This window comes from Centropristis striata, chromosome 11, assembly GCF_030273125.1.
Source record: "Centropristis striata isolate RG_2023a ecotype Rhode Island chromosome 11, C.striata_1.0, whole genome shotgun sequence".
NCBI lineage: Eukaryota > Metazoa > Chordata > Actinopteri > Perciformes > Serranidae > Centropristis > Centropristis striata.
Window position 1 is genome coordinate 15,767,969 of NC_081527.1, and position 20,666 is coordinate 15,788,634.

Below are 20,666 nucleotides of genomic sequence, written 5' to 3' on the forward strand. Positions count from 1 at the left end.
CAAGTCCTGCTTTTCACAGGTTCCATTAAAAATCTAAACTTGTCTGTACAACATCTGTGTGTGTCTACAAAAGTGTTGTGGCCGACTCTGAAGGCTGGCAGGGAGAGAAGAAAAGAATAATAAATACTTTCTCCTGGCTTCTCTTCTGAGGAATTGCTAATTGTATGTAAAGTACAAGGGGGATTTCAGAGTGCCAAAAATGCAGATGATGCTCTGGTCAGCACGCTGCAGATCCATGCTGTAAACCTGTATTTGCTCTTAAATATCTCTCAATGCAGCATGACAGTACTGCTGTCATACAGAATGGATATACCTGAACCACTGCTGACACACACCAACACTGACACAAGCTCACACATGCACACCACCTCTTTCTGAGACCAACACACACAGAGCCATCAGTAACCAGAGCCAGTGGCTGCTCTGCTCCAGCCTTAATGGAAGGCCTGACCTCCGCTATGCTGAGTTATTTCCACCCTCCCCAAATTTTCAAGCAACTACAGGAAAAAGGGCTGGAGAAAAATGGAGAGACCGGGAGCATGGGATTCTACTTTTTCTCTGAAAACCTTTAATTCATTTCATCTTGCTTCCCAATTTACAGGTTCCCAGGACCACTTATTCTGTAATGAGAAGGTGGGCTGGTGAAGGGAGTGAAGCTTGTTGAGAAAACAGCCTTCAGCACTCACTACAGCTTTAAAGTGAAACTGCCATAATGCAGTCTTTTAAAATCTGTACCATCCCTTTGCTTCATGTTACTACAACTCCCACTGTTCAGCAGTGCAGTTTTCCAGAGTATCAGAATCCTGTTTGTGAGGATTACGAACTGTTGTGCAGTGTTTTGATGCCTGATAATCCTTTAAACACATTAAACTGGACTTCTTGGATCATATTTCATATCCTCACTGGTACCTTGACAAAGCTGCTGTAAGGACTGTTTTCGGTCTCAATCCCTGCTAATAGACTAAAACTATTCGAAAAACTACTGTAGGGTAGTGGCCACAGTTGAAACTGCAGGTTATGTGGCGCACATAAGTAAAAGAAAAGAAAGCTGTATCAGTGAAACATGTTCATGCCAATCATGTACATAATGGATGTGACCTTCTTGGACTATGGAATCTAGTTTAATAAATACATAGGGCGATCTGGAGGCCCAAAAGGGATTCACAAAACTATGTTAGCACATTGTCCATAGTCACTATCGGTGGACTTTTGTCCCATGACAATGCCATATTTTGTTCCTCCGTCTCTACTGTGAACTGTCAAATTAAGACAACAAGCCACAAAATAATACTGAGAAAAAAACAAATGGTTTCCTGTGCCTACAACACTAATGCTGAAATAGGGGGGACAGAAAGTCCCACTTTCAGGTGTTATGGTAGAACCCAGCGGCGGGGCCAGATTGCAGTCAGGTGCGCCCTGCCAAGTGTGTTGTGAGCATGCCAAACGCACTTTTGGTAACGCTCTGCCAAGCTCCCTTGGCGCACCTGTGGAGTGCGTGAGCACTGCGTGTGATCAGAGAACGCATTATTATCACTACTTTCACCACCATTTATCACAGAGCTCTTCCTGTCAGTATTACTCAGAGGAAACTTATTATTTTCTGGGAGTTGGGATGGAAATCATTTTACAACATTCTAAAGCTGCAATATAAATGGTAAACAAGCTGCATTTGTATGGCTCTTTTACAGTACAAGTCAGAATGCCCAAGGACACCATGCAAGTTGCTACCTGCTTATGAATGAGTCAAACTTTCACACTAACACACACACACACCGATGAGTCAGTCATTGGGAGAAATTAGAGGTTAAATACCATTCCCAAGAAAACTCCACTTGTACACCGCCATGCCCAGAGATCGAACCACCAACCAGTGGATCTGCTGTGCCTTACTGTGGCTTGACAAAGCGCAACATCACTCCAGTTAGAAACTGCAGATTGAACAGAACTGCTGCTGTCAGATTGTTGTAATGAATCGCTAGTGTAAAGGAAAGATGCCAAGCTGCATCAATGTTAATTTAGATGTTGAAAAGAATCCTTCCTAGCACCTGAAAGGTATTACAGCACCAAAAAAAACTTGTTTTAAGCCAACAAAGGCCGTCACTTGTTCAAACATTGTACATATTTTAACTCTGACCTGTTAAAATTACAGACTTACAGTCTATAAGTGCAACAGATCATTTGAAGTAGTTTGCCTTGTGATCCAGCTGAGGGTGCTCTAAACACTCATTATCAGATTTACCTGGATGCCCAATGACCCATGAACTAAGTTCAAATTCATTTGAATGAATTATGTTTAAATTCAAATTTGTTCAAACCTGATTTGTGGAAACATTGGCAGCCCTAGAGCACCTCACAACATCAGACATTACCTACATTTTTTACTTCCACACATGTTTAATGCAAGTCAGCTCTGTCAGTCTATAGCAATTATTTGTATCAGGTTGATGGCTATATCTACAACATTAAACAAAGGTTGAAAAAAAAAAAAGTTCTTTCACTATTACCCTGAAGTATTACTCGACACAGAGCGGGACAAAGCCATGCTGCTGGAGAAGTCGCTCTTGTAAATGGGCTTCCTGTGAGATGGAGTGTACAGTGAGACAGCTCTCTGCTGTGCTAAGGACTAGCTGACTGTGCCAAGCACGCTGAGACAATCAACTCCAGAACCATAACAGTGTGACTACGCTCAGATTAATGCAGGCATTGGTGAGATGCATAAAAAGAAGGTGCGTATAGCAGAGCCATTTTTATAGAAAAAAGCCCATTTTTTATGACTGTATTATCCAGTCTATAAGTTACCCATAGCGCTGGGTAAAGCTGGGTTTGTGTGATAGACATGGTGAGGGACATCCTTCCGTAATTGCCTTTTATGACTAAAAGGCCACATCATCACTTTGCTGCTGCGTGAAACTTCCAGATTTTCTGAACCTCTCAAGCATTCAGAGAATCAATGAAGTGCTGGCAGGTCTGACCTCCATGGAATGCAATTTAACGCCCTGCTTTTTCATATGCAACAAGCAGGCCAAACATGCATGTAAGAAATCCAGCTCTAAGAATTCATGCCCACTTCTCACCATCCATGGGCATAATACATTATATTAACTGGTATGGAAACTACACACATGCACATTAAATTTGCCACCGTCTGTTTTTTTTTCTCTCTTCTGCTTAATCAGGCACAAAAGCACATCAGCAGTGACACTTTGGACAGCAGTGGCTGGCTGAGGAAAAAGTCTGTTTAGAGCCTATAAAAAGCCTTGTCAGATCTAAAATACAGAGTGTCAAGGGAGGACCACCAATGTGGCAATCTCATCTCCACACCCTTGTGTGTCGCATTCACTCTGACTCACCTTCTGTGTCTTACTCACACTCACACGGTGGCACATTTTCCAGATAGACGCACGTACAGGGGGATATGAAGGCACATTAAGAAAGAGGTAGACAGCGTCGAGCGCAACCTCTCTGTCACCTGAATCATCCCAGTGCAATTAGCAATCTTGTCCTCGTTAATTCACTAATTTGTGATTACGCCATGCTCATCTATTTGTGTGAAGACATGCTACATAAACATCAATAGGATTAGGTTTCATTGATATTCATGAGCTAATGGGAGGCTGTATAAGTGTTATTTACACGACACTAAGCTGTCTGGCAGATAAGGTTTCTCAGGGCTATGGCAATCGGATTCAATTTCATGACCTGTGCAATGCCAGAGGGGGGAAACAGCAAGCAATGCAGCTATTATTGGATAACTGAGTTTCCAACTGCAAACACCATTTAAAAACATGATTGTTGTTCTCTCTGATAGAAAATGCTAAATGTGACAAACACTTCTCTGAGGTGGAGCTGTGAATATTGATCCACCAACCTTAGCCAAAATGAGTTTGTGCGAAATAAATAACTCAACAGAAAAAGAAAAACATTTATAAAACTCTATTGATTTTTGTCTTTTTATTTGAAAAGCAGAACATGGGTAAAGGTGCACCAAGTCTTGCAAAAGTCTTAGCTTAAGATGACAAAGACCGGGGGGAAAAAAACGTGCATGACCAACCTTGCTATAACTATCGATCAGCTTTAGGAGGACAAACAAGGGGCCAAACAAAAAGCTAGAGTCTCCGATCTCTGGGTATCATTATATCCGAGGCCTCTGGAAAAGCCTACAGGTCAATACTGGAGCAGCATAGGCGCTGTGGGGTAGGGCTGGCGACTTAATAAAGCAGACGTATTGTGTGTGAGCAGACGGGTCGATGTGACTCCCCCCAGACGCAATGCATTTTCACAGCGGGACAGGTTGCTGCACTGTGCAGAGTGGGCCTGGAGCAGAGGTCAACCTATTCACTTCATCAGCAGCAGAAACCAAAGAACAGTGGGAGAGATGAAGTGAACACAGTGAAAGAACATATTATCATCCCAGGGGACTGTGCTCACAGATATCAGGGAGAGCTTAGATTTTTGGGGGGTTTACATGTAGTTTACTATGCATAGATCATTTCCAACCACACAGACACACACACACACACACTTATGTTACCTTCTCATAGTAGCGTAGCTCATAGTCCAATATGATGCCATTGGGCTGTTCTGGTTGGGGCCATGACAGTGTGAAGCTATTCATGGTTGAGCTGATCTGGTGCATGATGGGTACTATGGAGGGAGCTGTAAGACAGAAGGAGTAACACAAAATCAATACATTTCTTGAATAACATTGATTATTACAGATTGAACTCACTGTTGGCTGCCTCTGTCAGCCAGTCAGGTTACAGTGTACATCAATGTTTGTCCAGACTCATATAATATATGCAGTGAATTCTTGGAAAGCATTCATTAAAAGGTATGATGTATATTTTTTGTCAAAATATGGATGCTTCACACAAATCTGTAACCTGACAGCATAGAGCATCTATAAAATCACAGTTCTAAGGTTGGCACCCCAGATTAGTGTCAACAATTTAGTATCCGACCAATTGTGAGTCATGGCAAAAAAAGAATAATGGCCAAAAAAGTGCAGAACATTAGGATGTCACAGTATAGTTCACCTTTGACCTTTTGGATATAAAATGTCATCACTTCTTCACCTAATCCTTTGTAGAGTTTTAGAGTCCTTTTAGTCCAAGTGGAAGTTTGTGCCATATTTGAAGAAGTTCCCTCAAGGCGTTCAGATAAACATGTTTAGCTGTATTCCCCCAGCCCCTAGGTGAGATTATGTGTGCAGCTCACCAGCCAGTTAATTATATTCTAAAGCATGAACATGTGGTGGCCTCTTGGAGCCATATTGATTCTTTACTTGAGATTCCAAGTTGGTTTTTAAAGCCAGTTTTGGGACATCCGCTTCATTATCTGCCTAATACTCACATAACAACTTTAGTGACAGCTAATTTTAGCAGGAATATTATCCTCACTAAGACGGCCAGGAATGATGGAGTACATTTTAATAGCAGTGCACAATTGCAACACATATCATACTTTGTGTGTGCCTAGAACAAATCATCTCAGTTAGTACTCCAAGTTAAAACAACTGCCACTCTCATCAGCACCCAGGTAGCCAGCTGAGTTCAGACGATTAGAGTTTCTCTCAGCTATATTTTGGCACTGCAGGACTGAATGTGAGCTGGTTTTGGCCAAAATAAGGATGCCAAATTTGGCAAAGACTTGAGGGTGTGGACTTGGGCTGAGTGTCAGCTCCAGTTAGTAGGACTCCTGCTACCTTTGTACCAGAATGATCAGTCACTGCGAGTCTGGCGGGAGTCCAGCAACCAATTGTGTTGGATTTAGTCCACAGCTTGAGTAATTTTGGCTACTTGGGCAGAATGAAGGGGCACTAAGTGTGGCATGCACAGAACGCAATGGACGCAGTAATTAGGTTTAAAAGCTTTTTAAAACTCGCAAAAGTTGCATTTGGTCTACACTTTAGGTATGACATGAAGGTCTGCTATGATAAACAACATGATGTAATGTTGTAAAATATGATAATGCCAGGAAAAGAAAGGAATTTATTATTTTTGCAATTTCTGTCTGAATATGTAATTGAAGTAATTGACTCATCAAATTGATCGTCATTTTTAAAGTAAGTCATGCCGTTATAAATAGTTTCACTGGGCTTTTGTGTTACAGTAATAGAATGACTGTGCACAAGTAAATGCAACTAATGAGCATGTCCAAATGCATCTAACTTAACAGTATAATGCTTAATACAACAAAAATGTACTAGAACAGTATGTAAAAGTTCATATCAAATTGATGTCATTCAGGAGCCATTCAGATGTATTAGATTGTGCCATTAATTTAAGAATGTATGTTAAAATGAAAGAGGAAATGAGAGGGAAATTATTTGATTTGCCTATCAATGTAGATGTAACTTGACAAAATAATAAAGTGAGTGTTACAGTAAGCAGCAATTGCTGATTTAAGTGAAAATTAAGTCACAGATGGCAGGAAAAATATATGCTCTCATCACTACATTAAAATAAGTCTGTCACTTTGCAGGTACCAGCAGACTGCTCTGGATCTTCAACAAAACAAGTCCCTTAAGTCCCTATACTCTAAATAAATCTATACTCACAAAGAGGAAATTCTCTAGCCAATAAGAAACAGAAAACTGAGTATGTCTGTATGAACCACTCGTTATTCAGTAAACGAAGCCCTTTGAAATCAAATTGGTCTTGTATTGTGTTCGTTTTGACCCAGCTGCACAGTCTGTTCCATCCTTCAGCCCCAGTACACCTGAATGCACACACATGGGCTGTCAATTAACCCAGACGCTCAGTGCAATTTCCTGCTCATTCCATCGTTTTTGTCCCCTGCACTGTCATCCCTCCATCAAGCCTGTCCCTTGTCACTCTCCACATGCCGCTCAGAGATTGTGTGATTGGACATGAGGAAGACTTCATCCATAATAAAACTCTGTATGAGCGTGGATATGCATGTGTGGGCTTGTGTTTGATTCTGTGTGTGGTTTCACATCTTTAAATGTCAGTTTGACAGAAGTATAAGTACAGCTGCCTGTCTTCACTGTAGGCATTATAAAGGCCAAAGTCACAAACACACATCCGGTTGAAAAACTGCATGTTTCTTACTCAGGTCCAACAAAATCTGTGTCTGAGTCAGTGCAGCATCTGATTAGCTGAAAGCATTTTTCCCTTCTTGGTTATCTTTATGGAATGAAAGTCTGAAATAAAATAAATTGAACTGAAATCGAGCCTTGCTTAAAATCGGAACAGGTGTCACATGTCATTCAGAGTCCAACTCCCTTGCTGTGATACCATGGCAGATTTCCTCAACGTTGACATTTAACAAATCCGTGGATATCTTGTCACTGCTGACAGTAGCGTTAAGGTGGTTCAATACCCCAGACTTTCTCCTCTGTGAGGAAAAAGTACAATTCCCTGGTGCTGATATTCACTTTTTCTGTATCTATTTGTTATGTTAATGTGTGTAATCTAGGCCAAACTGCCAAGTTCCTAAATGTCACAGACAGTGCTGTCTTGGCCAGTGGCCGGTGAGTGAGTTTGAAAAATTTGGCACAGTTTAAATCATTATATCATTCCCAGGGATCATTTGGATGCCTGTTAATCAAGTTAAAAGGTCCTGAAGGTCTTTTCACCTTTAATTCTAAAACTGCCATGTTGTTTTCTTCCTGTTTTCCCCAAACAAAGCAGTGTCGCTGCTGGAGATGAAAAAATGCATAAATTCCTGTGGAGCAGAGGATTATTCAGTGGATTTAAAGGCCCTAAATACATAGTTTCCCCTCATCTTCTTACTTTAATGATTGTGTCCCATATGAAGACACAATTTTCTTCCAGCGTCAAAATTGCTTCTGCACTTCATACATTTTTGCAGTTATGTTTTTCTCTGTTTTGAACTGGGCACGGAGAAGTCAATAAAATGTCATGCACCAGACTTTAATCAGGGCAGAGCAACATTCGAATCAGAATTTGATGACAGTTGCATGTTTTTTTTTTTTATGTTGCCAGTCAATAAAGACTGATCAACTTGCACACACACACACACACACACACACACACACCAACACACACACACACACACACACACACACACACACACACACACACACATTTATTTACACCAAAATATTAAACAAAAAGGCAAATTGCTGAGCTTTATGTACAAATCAATCTCTTCACTGCCATGTGAATATGCCTCAGAATCCACTGGATGATCCCTCCAAGGTGCAAAGATAAACTCTCATTTAGTCTCAAAGTTCAAACATGAATCCAACCAGACTTACTCATCAAACCAATTTGTTAACATACAAGTAGGATTGATTAGAAACTGATTCTGCGGCTGCTCATATTAAGCTCAAAGCCTTGGTGTTTGTATACAGTGCTGGAAAAGAATCTCCTCCCCCATGTCTGCAGGCATAAATACAGCCCCACACAAGCCCATGTTCTACATTTTGTGCTGATCAGGCTTTTGGCTCTGGGCCTGCTCGCTGCTGAGGCCTAGTCATCTCTCCACCTGGTTTCCACTCACCATTTTTCTGAATAACTCCTCTGAAAAAGCAGCAGACTCCTTAATGCTTATTCTATTCCTTCCCGTCCTACTTCACCCTTGCATAACCACTCGATTGTCACAGGAGTTTTGCAGGGAGAAAAGTCCCCAAACTTTTCGCTCAGTGAGGTGGCTTGTACATCATGTTTGGTAAGAAAGACAGCTTATTCCACAGTTTTGATTGGGCAAGTATGTCTTGATTTGCATGTCAGATAATGACCTAAAATGCAGCTGTAAACAAATGAATGAGCTCTGTTTATCCTGTCAGTGCGAATGGATCCTGTTACGTCTCCCTCCCTCGGCTCTCACCTCCTGCTCCCTCTCTCTCCCTCTCCCTCTCTCTCTCTCTCTCTCTCTCTCTCTCTCTCTCTCTCTCTCTCTCTCTCTCTCTCTCTCTCTCTCTCTCTCTCTCTCATACCCTAGACAGAGAGTGTGAGGGCTAAGCTTCACCTCAGTGCACTTCAGCCTCTCTGCCTCTCAGGCTGGTTCACGCTCCACTGACCAGGGCTAGGGCTGCCTGGGCCGCATTATCAATTACCGGCCACAGGCACACACTGTTCCTGACAGACCCAGGGGAGGGGCACTCCACACAGAAATTCCTGCAGTGGAAAAAGGGGTTGAGGAGGAGAGGTATTTCCACAGCTCCAGCCCCGAGTCCTGGTCCCAACTCGACTCATGCATTCAGGCGCACAGGCAGAAAAACAACCATTTTTACCATGGATAATTATTTATGCATGTTTTCAAGTGCTAAGCGGCTAAATGCGTACTAGTGTACATAGCCTGGGTGGAGACCTCTGAATAACCACCCACAGCGATTTTCAGCAATTCTGGTCTGGGGTTCATTGATGGCTTTTAATCGTAAAATATATAAAATATGGTCTTAACATTTTGACATCCCTCATATATAACTGAAGAGCCATTGTGAAGCTTTAAGCCTTAATATAAAATAAACAGGTAAGGTTTCTACAGTTTTATCCCCCCTCACAGAAAATGGGTATAGGTACCAAAACTGTTTTTTCATAGCAGGCCAAGTTAGGCTAAAATTTAGTGATGGAAAATATGGCTTTTATTAAAGTAGTCCCTTGACCTCTAAACTCCATATCTCTTAATGAAAATGGCTTGTATGAGGGTACAAACTACTACAGTTTGTGTTGGCTTAGCCTTATACAAATTAAGGTATTGCATAGGGTTCATCTTTCCAAGTCGAGGCTTTCAGTAAAATATTCAAATCTATAACATAACATGTATGTATACATGTGAGGGTCAGTAATCTTACTGTTCTACTCCTGATTTTTATCTCAATTTTGCTCATTCAATCATGGACTTTGTATTCTACATTCGTAATTTAATGTGTGTTTATATATTGTTTCAGTTTAATTCATGTGTCATTACTACCATTTTGTTGCTCTTTACTTATTTTGGCACAATTGTTATTTTGTAAATCTATATTGAGAATCATTGTCTACTGCCCTCCTTTTTAAAAAAATAAAATAAATCAAAAAAAGAAAATAGGTTGTATGGGTGCGCATGAGTCCCCCCTTTACAGACACCACCCACTTTATGCTAACTCCATGCGATTTCACCTATTGTATTTGAATATATCTGCATATAGGGGGCCCCTAAACAGTCTGTGAATTGCATAAAATCAGTTTATTCATTCAGCATTTGATCAGCTTGTCATTCTTGTGAGAAAGGTTGTGTATCAACTGAAAATAACAGGAACAAAATGTTTGCTCATGCTGATCGGTTGAGGCTAAAGTAACCCGAGCTAACATGACACACATAATTAATTGGAATATAATTAAAATTTTGTCTGATCGTTAGGCTAGCAGTCTTTAAGTTATGTACATCTGATAACCATATATATTAAAATATCTTCTTCTCACTACAATCCCTCAAGAAAAGAAATTCTCACTGGCGTGTCCCACTGGACAGACACTGACCGGGTTTTTGAGAGAAAAAGCAGCAGGGGGATGAAGAGCATGTGCACATGTATGTCTGTCTCTGTTTCTTAGCAGCCTATGTGTGAAGAGCCTGTCAGAGACAATGTGTTGTGCCTGAATGAGGGTGAGGTTCAGCCCAATGAAGCACCGCTGTCCCCTCCAACTGCGTCCCCCACTGTCACCCTGGGACGATGATGCTGACAGTGATTGGTGACTGTGTCCTGCACTCCTCTCTCCTCCCTCCATCCCTCCCATCCCTTGCTCCTGTGCTCCACTTTTATCTGGCCCCACTTGCTGCCCCTGGCTTTTAATGCAGAGCTTGGCTCACCATTAATCAAAGTCAAAGCCTCCCAGTGTCTGGCTGAGACAGAGAGAAAGTGAGAGAAAAGGAAAGGAGAGACAGAGAGGGAGAGAGAGAAGGGCGAGAGAGGGTTTGAAAGAAAGTGATGAAAGAATGAAAAGCGTCTTTACCTTTGTACGATTAATCTACTTTGGAATACAGATGAGTTGAAGCATCATTTTACATGTCTGGCACAGACCCGAGCCTCTGTTTTCATTATTGTTACTTCGGTGTGCGGTCACCATAATTCATATGTTATGGTGAGGTGCAGGCATATCAAATGTACTGCTCTACAACTTAGAAGAGCACTCCAGTGATTTTGCATTGCACCTCTATGAAGTTAGGACACTCTTTAGACACTCATTATGAAGAATGATCAAATCTGATGCAGAGATTTCCTTACTTTTAGTCCCTTGTATGGGTAAAGCTCCAAAAACTCCTATGTTTCTCATAACGCAACTCGATAGTGTGTCATCACTGGGTGGATTATGAGGCAATGGGCCACTGGAGCATGCAAAAGGCCCCACCACCTCTCCTACATAGAATCAAGACACAGACTTTTTTTGTTTTTGTTTTGCGTCTCTTGCAGTCATTTTGTGTTCCTCTGTGGTCATTTTGATTCTCTTTGTATTTGTTTTTGTTCTTCTGTGGTTGTTTTGCACCTCTTTTTAGCCCTTTTGCATGTCTTTGTATTCATTTTGTGTCTCATTGTGGTCATATATATGTATATATATGGCAATGCCATGCGCCGGTTGTTGCTCATGGTGAAAAAAACAGTGTCAAACAAATAGATAGTAGTTCAAGTAGATAATAAAAAGCAGAGGGGCGTTGTTAGTCTGTCATACAATGGTGTTCAGAGTGGTGATATGTTGTCAAGATATTGATGTCATAGAAAACAAATGGCTCTCCAGCAAAATGCGGGGAGGGATTTACTGCGAGAGAAAGACAGTATATTGACACGCAGCCTCTGGATTTTTAATAAACTGCACTAATATTACAAAGTAACATAACTTTCAGTGTAATAGTATTATACAATACATCACATTCCAAACGTAACCCCCTCCAGAGCCATTGAAGACATTATGCAAGTTTTTACAAATTGAACTTGATGTGTAATTCCTTTTTATAGAGTAAAACTTGCTCTACACCCCATTAAAGTAGTTAATGTTAGTTTCACTAGTTCTACAGAACGACAGGAGCATAAATGTTCAATGCCACTAACTCTCTCTCTCCTCTCACTGCAAGATTTCCAGGAAAGAGTGACTGCAGTCTGTGTTCATGCAGCACAACTTTCATATCTGGATCGCCAGCTGGAAGATCCTGCTCTGCCTCAGTTACTCTCAGTGAAATGATTGGACAGAAAGTTCTACTATAATTGGTCAGCTGATCTTATTTAACCCTGTGTACAGACAAAAAACAAAAACTGCGCACAAATACATATGGCCTCATTCACAACCCCATATGCAAGCCAAGTTGTTCTGTCTCTGAAGTGCACTTGCGGTTTGTGCTTTAAGATGCTGGCACACCATTGAACCATGCAGCCTCCTAATAGGGGCTCAGTGTCTCAGATGAGGAGAGCAGCCTATAGTCATGTGCTGTGCCTCTTTCAAAGGCATAGGTTTAACTACTACCCTCCCTATTAGCAGGGGCTCAGACGGCCAAGCCAGCCATGACTACATGGTAATGGGCCTCTCTCAAACATCATAAAGAGGGATCAGTTCAGCACCATGGATTTCTGTCAAGGAACCATGGTTGGAATTATTTTCAAAATCACATTATACATGGAGGATTCTGAACGGAGCTCTATGTTAAAAAAAGGAACCTGTACACTGCACAAGCGTACTTTCACACAGACACAAACACACTTCCTACAGCACTTAATACACTATATAAAGACATCAGAATTGACGAACAGCTCAGTAGCATTCAAGCCCACACTTTTATTTTTGCCCGCAGCTAATACCTCCCTTTCTGGGTCCAGGGACAGGATCCAACATTTATGAGAACAGGCATCAAATGAAATAAAAATGGCACCCGGAGAGAGCCCCAAGAACCGTCTAAGATGATGAAACTCTTGGACACCCTTGCTCTGATACATAGAAGCAATGGGGAAAGGGAAGAAACAAGAAAAAAGGCAACCCCCAGAAAAACAAGTGGAAATACTGCGCTGACTGTAAACTGTAAAGACATAATGAGTAGTGTCTTGAATACCCTCTGCAGAAATGTTTGCCTAACATCTCGTCTGATTTTAGAACCCCACAGAGCGCAGATCTCTCTAATTCATCTAGTTGTTTGGATTTCAGTCTAGCGTATTACATCTCAGTACGTTGAAGGCAACCCACCCGGTTGGACTTGCCCATAGAAGGCCGAGGATAGCGGTGTTTGCATTTCTGTGGGAATAGCTCTCCAAACAGAGCAGCTAAGTGGAGGAGGATTGTTTGTAGATATACTTGGCATTCTGTGGTCTGAGGGACTGTTGGCACATAATCTAGGTCAAGAAGACTGTGCAAGGAAGATCAGAGAACTGTTGAGCATCAGGCATTAGTTAAAAAAGATCGCGCCAGTCATGAGATTTATGAATTTTTTCTAATGCACTGTTCATCAAACCACCCCCGCAAACAACTCAGAGTGTAAAAGGAGTTGTAAAATGCTTAAAAGATGAAAAGTACCCTTCTCATCTGAAGTAGCTGGGGATGTGGGTTAAGTGTCCACGATTACACAAGAAAACATGGCTGCCATGACTGTAGTTTTCATTTTTATTGCCCACAATGTGTCTTCCATATATTTATCTCTGAGGTCATTTAGCAATTTAATAAATTCACTAGGAGCAGAGAGTGTCTCCTAGCCTTAAAATTAAACCACACTATTTCACAAAGTGACACAAAATGGCTTTTTTTCAATAGATAAATAAATTCAGGCCAGCCATGAATGATAGCCTAAGAAGGGGCAGTATATAACCTTTGTATGTCTGTATCTGTATGTGTGTGTGCCTGTATCTCCTGGAGAGCACAGGCTGTGAATGAACTCCTAAATCACACTATTGATCAGTCCTTCCTCCCAGACACACGCTGGGATCAGAAGAGGGCAGTTAAATGGCCTCTTCGGTGATTCACACTAAATCCCTTCAACTCCCTCCTTACCTCCATTACTCCCTCCTCGTCCACTTTTCCTCCTCTCACCTTTGTCTCCTTATGGCCAATCTTCACCATAACCCTCTCTAACTACTGCTGCCTTACTGTTTTCAAGGTGGTCTCTTGGTTTTCCTTAATCTCACATCAGTCCACACTAAAGCCATGTCAAGTTGAAAAAGGCAAAGACTCCATTGAGACAAGCACAACATTTTTCTTTCCTGGGTAATCTGACTTAAAGGACCACTTCACTTATCTGTTCTCTCATAGGCTGACATTCTTATAGTACTAGAAGGGTAATAATATACCATTACAACAGTCAACAGTCCATATCTCATGGGAAAGCTCTGTCTATCCTCAAAATCCCATACCTGATAATGTGCTTTTGAGCTGAGTAGAAGAAAGAAAGACTTATTTCGGTAGGAAGGGCTTTTATTGTTCGGTTAACCAGAGAGAACTATGAGACTTTGAAACATCGAAAACTAAGTTAAAATGCAGTTTTTCTGCCTGTGTCTTGATTGCATCATCAGCTGTAGGTTAAGGTGAGCTAATGACAAACGCTGTATATAAGCCGGACAGTTCTGACCTCCCCATCATGCATTAATTCCTGATAATGGACATCTCGTCATGCATTATTTCATTAATACTATGGTAACTTGCCAAAGGGGAAAAAAAGATAAGGCCATTAATTTATACTTTAATGGGTTTAATGAACAAAATCGGGCATTTTTCACAAACCACAACTCAGTTTCCTTGGTAACACCTGAAAGTTGGACCAATACCTGGAGCAATAACTACCATCCAGTAAGATTCTTATGCAATGAACAGGTCATATTGGGAAACAGTGCAGTGGGATTTCTACTTCAAAGTCCAACTCAGAGATACAGGCATGGTGAATGCTGTTATTTTTTACAGATTTTCCTGCAATGTTTAGTCGCAGTAGTCCCACTCTGCGTTGGTGGACTGGACACCAGCATTAACCCCCGACGGTCTCATTAAGAGCCATCAGTGATGTAGTTTTCAAAGTTTGAGTTTGTCTTGATCTCATGTTCTTTTTTTTCTATTTGATTTCATTCTCCCTTATTGACCCTGACACTGTTGCTACAGTAACTCATTTTAGATACAGGGAGATATTCTATAGCCATCACACTCATTATCAGGAATAATGCCCACCCTGCTGCCAATCAGAATCTTAAGACCATGGTGCAACTATAAAACGCTTCTCAATTTAGATAAGTTTGTTACATTGGAAAAGTGGTTCTTTAAACAGAGATGTATTGCATGTGATTGATATTTCAGGCACTTATTTTTGTCACACAGACGGTCAGAGTGACAACTGCAATCACTGCTCCATGTTGCACAGAAAATGAGTGTATATATAAATGCACCTGCAATTTGATTTCAAATTAAGCAGAGGCACATCAATGCATGTTGTTTGCAAAAAGGATGGCTGAAATGGAAAATAAATAAGAGGGTGTGTTGACTCATTATGATTTGCTAAGCAATCATATTACTCATCTCAGACCTTTTTAACAGCTGTGCTGAGCACAACAGCACATGACGAAAATGGCTCACCTTGACAGGCAGAGAGCCAAGAGGGAGATGGTGAGCAGTGCAACCTTTACCTTTAACTGGGCCACATGTTTCTCGATAATGAATTCCATTTTTAAAACTGCAAAAAATAAAAATGATCAAAAGAGGGCATAAAGTGAGCTTTGATGCACACTTCCATGGCAAGCCTTCTTTATTAAAACTAACGTCACATGTTTTAAAAAAATATAACTTATTCCAATTTAACAACAGAATCACAATGAAAACAGTCAATGGACAAATTTCAACTTTCATATCCTGGATATCTTTGCACCTGTGCATTCCCAGATGCGCATAAACATGACCGTGTCACATAAACAAAGAAATCTGTCTATTCCACTGCCAGTCCTGGCTCTCACATAGAAAGCACATCATGTGAAATTAGGGTGGTGCATTGTTCATCTGTTCTAGTTCAAACAGTGCCATGCTTTGCTTTTGTCTCAGTTATGTGCTAAAGTTGTCATTCTGATGCTGACGCAATTGAGTTTCAACCTTGTTTTGATTATGCTGTTGTCATTTTGCTGTTGAGATGAAGCAAAGGGCTGCCTTTATATACAGTATGGGCACCAACACCCTGGATGCCAGTTGAGTGCTTGTGTATTCATTTGGATTACAGTTTTTTTCCACATTACTTTCCATTTGCAACAATTACAATATATTGGGTAAGATTGGCGCGATGACCCCATTGTATGTATAATGACTGGTATTGCATTGGGAATTCCCATGGTCCTCCAGGCTCAGAACACAAACACCTCTCCTATTGCCACTTCATTTAAATGGAACTTGCATTTTGTTACGCCACCTCTCCCAACCTTGCATCATGCAAGGGCGCAGTGCATGAAAAATACCAAATGGACAAGAGGATTTTCCAAAAATTAAAACGTGTTTTTAATGCAGCCTTCATAACCCCAAAAACACAGAGCCCTACATTTTTGAAGAGTGTATACTCTTACAGTTTTTGAAAGTGCATTATCAACATTAATCCCTTTTGGATACTTCTGTCTCTTCAGTGCCCTGCCAGTGAAACCCCCTGTCGAAACTAGGAACAGTGCAATTACCTGGCTACAAAGGGCCGCATAGGGCTGGACATAGGCCTGGCAGATTACTGGCAGACACCTCATTACTGCAGCAGACTTCAACATAGGCCTGGGCATTGCTTCTTCTACATCTATCTGTCAAGCGCGCTATTAGCCTGTCAAATGGGGACAGTCAGCACCATTAGGCCACCCTGATAATCAGACCTATTTACTCCCTCATTTTCCTCTCCTTCACTGTCACAGTCTTGTAGTCTGGTCAAAAAAAAAAAGGGGGGGGGGGGGGGGGGGGGGGGGGGGGGCAGTGCTCCCTTTCTCTGCTCTGTCCTGTCTTCCCTCCCACTCTTCCCTTACTCATTCTCAGACAAAGACAAGTTCAGTTGGTCATTACATTCTTCGGAGAGTCATCGTAATCAATACAGAATGCCCTCCACCAACTGGGCCAAATTTAATTTCAAAATGTACTCCTATACAAAAGGGACCTGGATAAAGCAATTTCACTAGTCTTTGAGATAAATGCGGGGTAAGTTCATTCAACAATAAAGTGGAAAAGGGCATCAATAATTCTGAATTCTTTTGACATTATGTATTTCATCACTGGATCAGGCTACGTTGAAAACATAACACAGAAAATCATAGTGCATGACCAACAGAAGGTTCCAGGGCCCCAATCTGACAAACTTGTAACTATTTCCTTATGGGAATCTTGTCAGTATGAACTCAACCAACAACCTCTTGTCTTTCACCACGCTGTAACTCTACTTCATGTCTGCTATTAGCTCCCACAAGCTCACGCTGTGATTTTCATGGTCCGCCTCATCCACAGAAAATCAAAAAATGAAGAAAGCCTCATTTAAATGTTTCACTTGGTCAATACTTGTCCCTTGGTAGGCGCTTCTGTGTGCAAGTCAAAGATCTACAAAAAAAAAAAAACACTGCAGTAAAAAAATGGCCAGCAAAGAAAACATCCTCGACCTGTCATTTCCATTGGCTGGGCTCAGGTCCCATTACAGGCACAGTTAGAAGATGAGCACACACAAACATTCAAAGAGACAGACAGGGGGAAAGAGAGGGAATGATAACAGGATGAAGGTCATTTTCATTGGCTGGGCTCAGATCCATCACGAGCAATGAGAGAATGCTCACACATGCACACAAACATACAGGGAGACGGACAAGGAGAGAGAGGACAGAGAGAGAGAGAGAGAGAGAGAGAGAGAGAGAGACAGAGAGAGAGAGAGAGAGAGAGAGAGAGAGAGAGAGAGAGAGAGAGAGAGAGAGAGAGAGAGAGAGACAGACAGAGAGAGAGCAGTGGTGAAGAATATTTCAGTGTAGCCTGAAAACAGCAGCTGTCCATGGATCTATCTTGGGTCGGTCTCCTTCAGTCTGACATTAAAGTATTGAACAGTGAACGGAGTTGAACCTGGAAAGCTGTTATACAACACTAAAGGTGAAACTTGTAGCTCAACATGTCTGTCGTCCACTAAGCCAAAGACAGCACAGCAGAGAAATGATGGCTTTGCAGATCACGCTCAGTGTAGCTGAAATTTATGAAAGAGGCAAGATTAATCTTACTTAATTCTTGTTGTTTTTGGTAATTCCAAGAGCAGTGTCAGCGTATAAATCTGAAGATTTACAGACAGGTTTTCCCTGAGGTGTAGCCTTCCGTAAAGAGAGAAGTACTGACTTGCCGTGCGGCATTGCTCTCAAAACAAAGTCTCATTAAACAAAGACCAAAGAAAAACAACAAAGAGATGCGTCGACTGTGAAGCAACCAGTCTGCAACCTCCAGATGTGAACCTCAAAAAAAAGAGGTTTCATAAATGACTCATATGTTGTTTTTGGAGGGATGATTACCTTTAACAATGTTAAGAAGCGAGAATTTCTGGAATGCCCAAAGAGAAATGCAAACTGGGGCTATTTCTGTCAACGGATTTAATGTGTAAATAAACTACAAAGGAAAGAGGGATGGTGCGGTGAATTGTGCTTGTCCTGCCACAAAATGTAACATGCTGTGTCTTGGGTCTGGGCTTGAACTCCTCCATCGTGTTTTCAAAAGGGAAAACCGCTACTTTGATTCAGAGAAGGAAGGCCTAGAAAGAGAGCATGTATGTATAAGTTTCACTAAACCAGCTGGCTTCTTGCTTCAAGCCTTAAAGTCATTATTCACGGTGGAGCGACGTGAAATTTGAACAGCCCTGAAGTCAGCTATGCCGTGAAGTGAGACTCTAAAATGTATATTGTGCAAGATGATGGTCTTTTGGGGGTGAAGTGATTCACATTTATGCAATAATAGTAGTATTTGCCATTTCACAAATGTAAACTGAAAGAAAAATACCTAGGCAGGGTTTTACTTACAGAGAGGATAGTTTTTTAACCAGATAATGGTCTGATGGCTCGCTGGCAGGCCTGGCTGAAATGCTGTACCTCAGAGGCAGTAGCAGGCTCAGTTTAAACACCGGTATGATATTGGTATCATGATAAAGAGGCCTAAGGACTCCACTGGTACCAACAAATGTCGGGAAAGATGCTAAATACCATTCCAAAGTAAGGCTAAATGTTGGTGAGGGAAAAACTGATATGACTACACATCACGATATTTGAATAAGAATGGGTTCCATAGGTACCCAAGGATCTCAGACATGCCCACTTTATGCTAATCCCATATATTGGGGAAAAAAACATGCAAATGTGTTATTGTTGTTAATTGTAATTGAATATTCTGCATAGTGGGGTCCCTAAACAGTCTTGCATATATTGGGTATGACTGGAAAGCTGAGAAAGCTGAGACTCTTGTGGATTCAATGGCCCAACTGAATTATTAGCATATATTTGTAGTGAAACTTGACCTCATTGTAATAAATTACCTTTTGCTTTTCTATGTATATTGAAAATAATTTCTGAGCAGTTTACAGAACATAAGTTATTGCCATCCAAATGCTAAAATATGAAAATACCTATAACATGTCAAAAGTTTTCCTTATCAAATCACATCATGGGATTTTCTATGATGCATCTCAAGGTATTGGGTATCTTAATATGGTACATTGTAGGGTTTTCTGATAATTTATTATCAATTATCCAGTGCTCAAAAATAGTTAAATTCAGCACCAAATCTGTGTAACAATGCTTTATCTTCCCCTGAACACCCCCCCCCTAAAAAGGGACAGTGTAGTAAAATGGTACAAAACAATGATACTAGTATTTAAAGTGACACAATGATGACAATAATTTCATTCGGTGAAAGATAGTCATCATCACCAGCAACGCCATGATCATCACACTTTGCTATAGCAACCACTTACCAGCCTGATTGGTGGTAATGTCTATCGAGACATGCTGGGCAGGGTACGGGCTCTTATTGCTGACTCCATTGACAGCCTGTATCTCAAAACTGTAGAGGGTGTGAGCCCATAGGTTGCTGATGAACACCCTGGTGTCAGTCAGACCCAGCTGTCGAGGAACGAAGTCCACATTGTCGTCGCAGTGGGAGCAGGAGCGCCGATCAGCCCGGCACTTTTTGCACACTATGTTGTAGACGACGTCCTCGCGGCCGCCAGTCTCTCTGGGAGAATGCCACTCCAGGATCACAGAGGTTTCGTTCACAATGGAGATCACATTCCTCGGGCTGGATGGGACGCCTGTAGAAACACAGGAAAGACGTAAGCCAAATGACCCGTTTTATGTCAGAAAATTTCTGTCATTGGCAAGCTGTGATGATCCTTGAAGCAATATAATACATTGCTTAAATAAATAAATCTGCCTGCTGTTAGGTCAATTACGTCAATTTACAACCCTGTAATAAAGTGTTGTTGTCCAAGAGCAACTTGTCTTTTTCTCCTTTTTTCTCCATCTTCAGCACAATTGGAATGCTAATTTATTCCATTCACACCCAGAGAGATCATACAGCGAAACATTTGTGTCTATCAAACATTGGTTATTTAGCAAAATGCAGTGTTGCATGGAGTATTCTTATCCAAGTGGCTCTGGAGATTCACGCTCCCCATTCACTCCCTCATAGCCTGCAGCTGGAGCAGAACCTCAAAGACGATATTCAGAGAGAAATCAAAAAATAATAAAACAATTGTTTTGCTTGAGTGGGGGCTTAATATTAGGGTGCAGA

At 41.3% G+C, this 20,666-nt stretch overlaps 1 protein-coding gene across 3 annotated transcripts in view; it reads right to left on the bottom strand.

Moving 5' to 3' along the window:
* LOC131981115 (ephrin type-B receptor 1-B) overlaps positions 1-20,666 on the bottom strand; it is a 170,674-nt gene that overhangs the window by 38,719 nt on the left and 111,289 nt on the right. For all 3 annotated transcript variants that reach the window (XM_059345422.1, XM_059345421.1, XM_059345423.1), the window contains exons 5-6: positions 19,849-20,184; positions 4,532-4,656 (exon numbers count right to left, since the gene is read on the bottom strand). In XM_059345422.1, the coding sequence (XP_059201405.1) occupies positions 4,532-4,656; positions 19,849-20,184 (461 nt within the window). The remainder of the gene's footprint in view (positions 1-4,531; positions 4,657-19,848; positions 20,185-20,666) is intronic.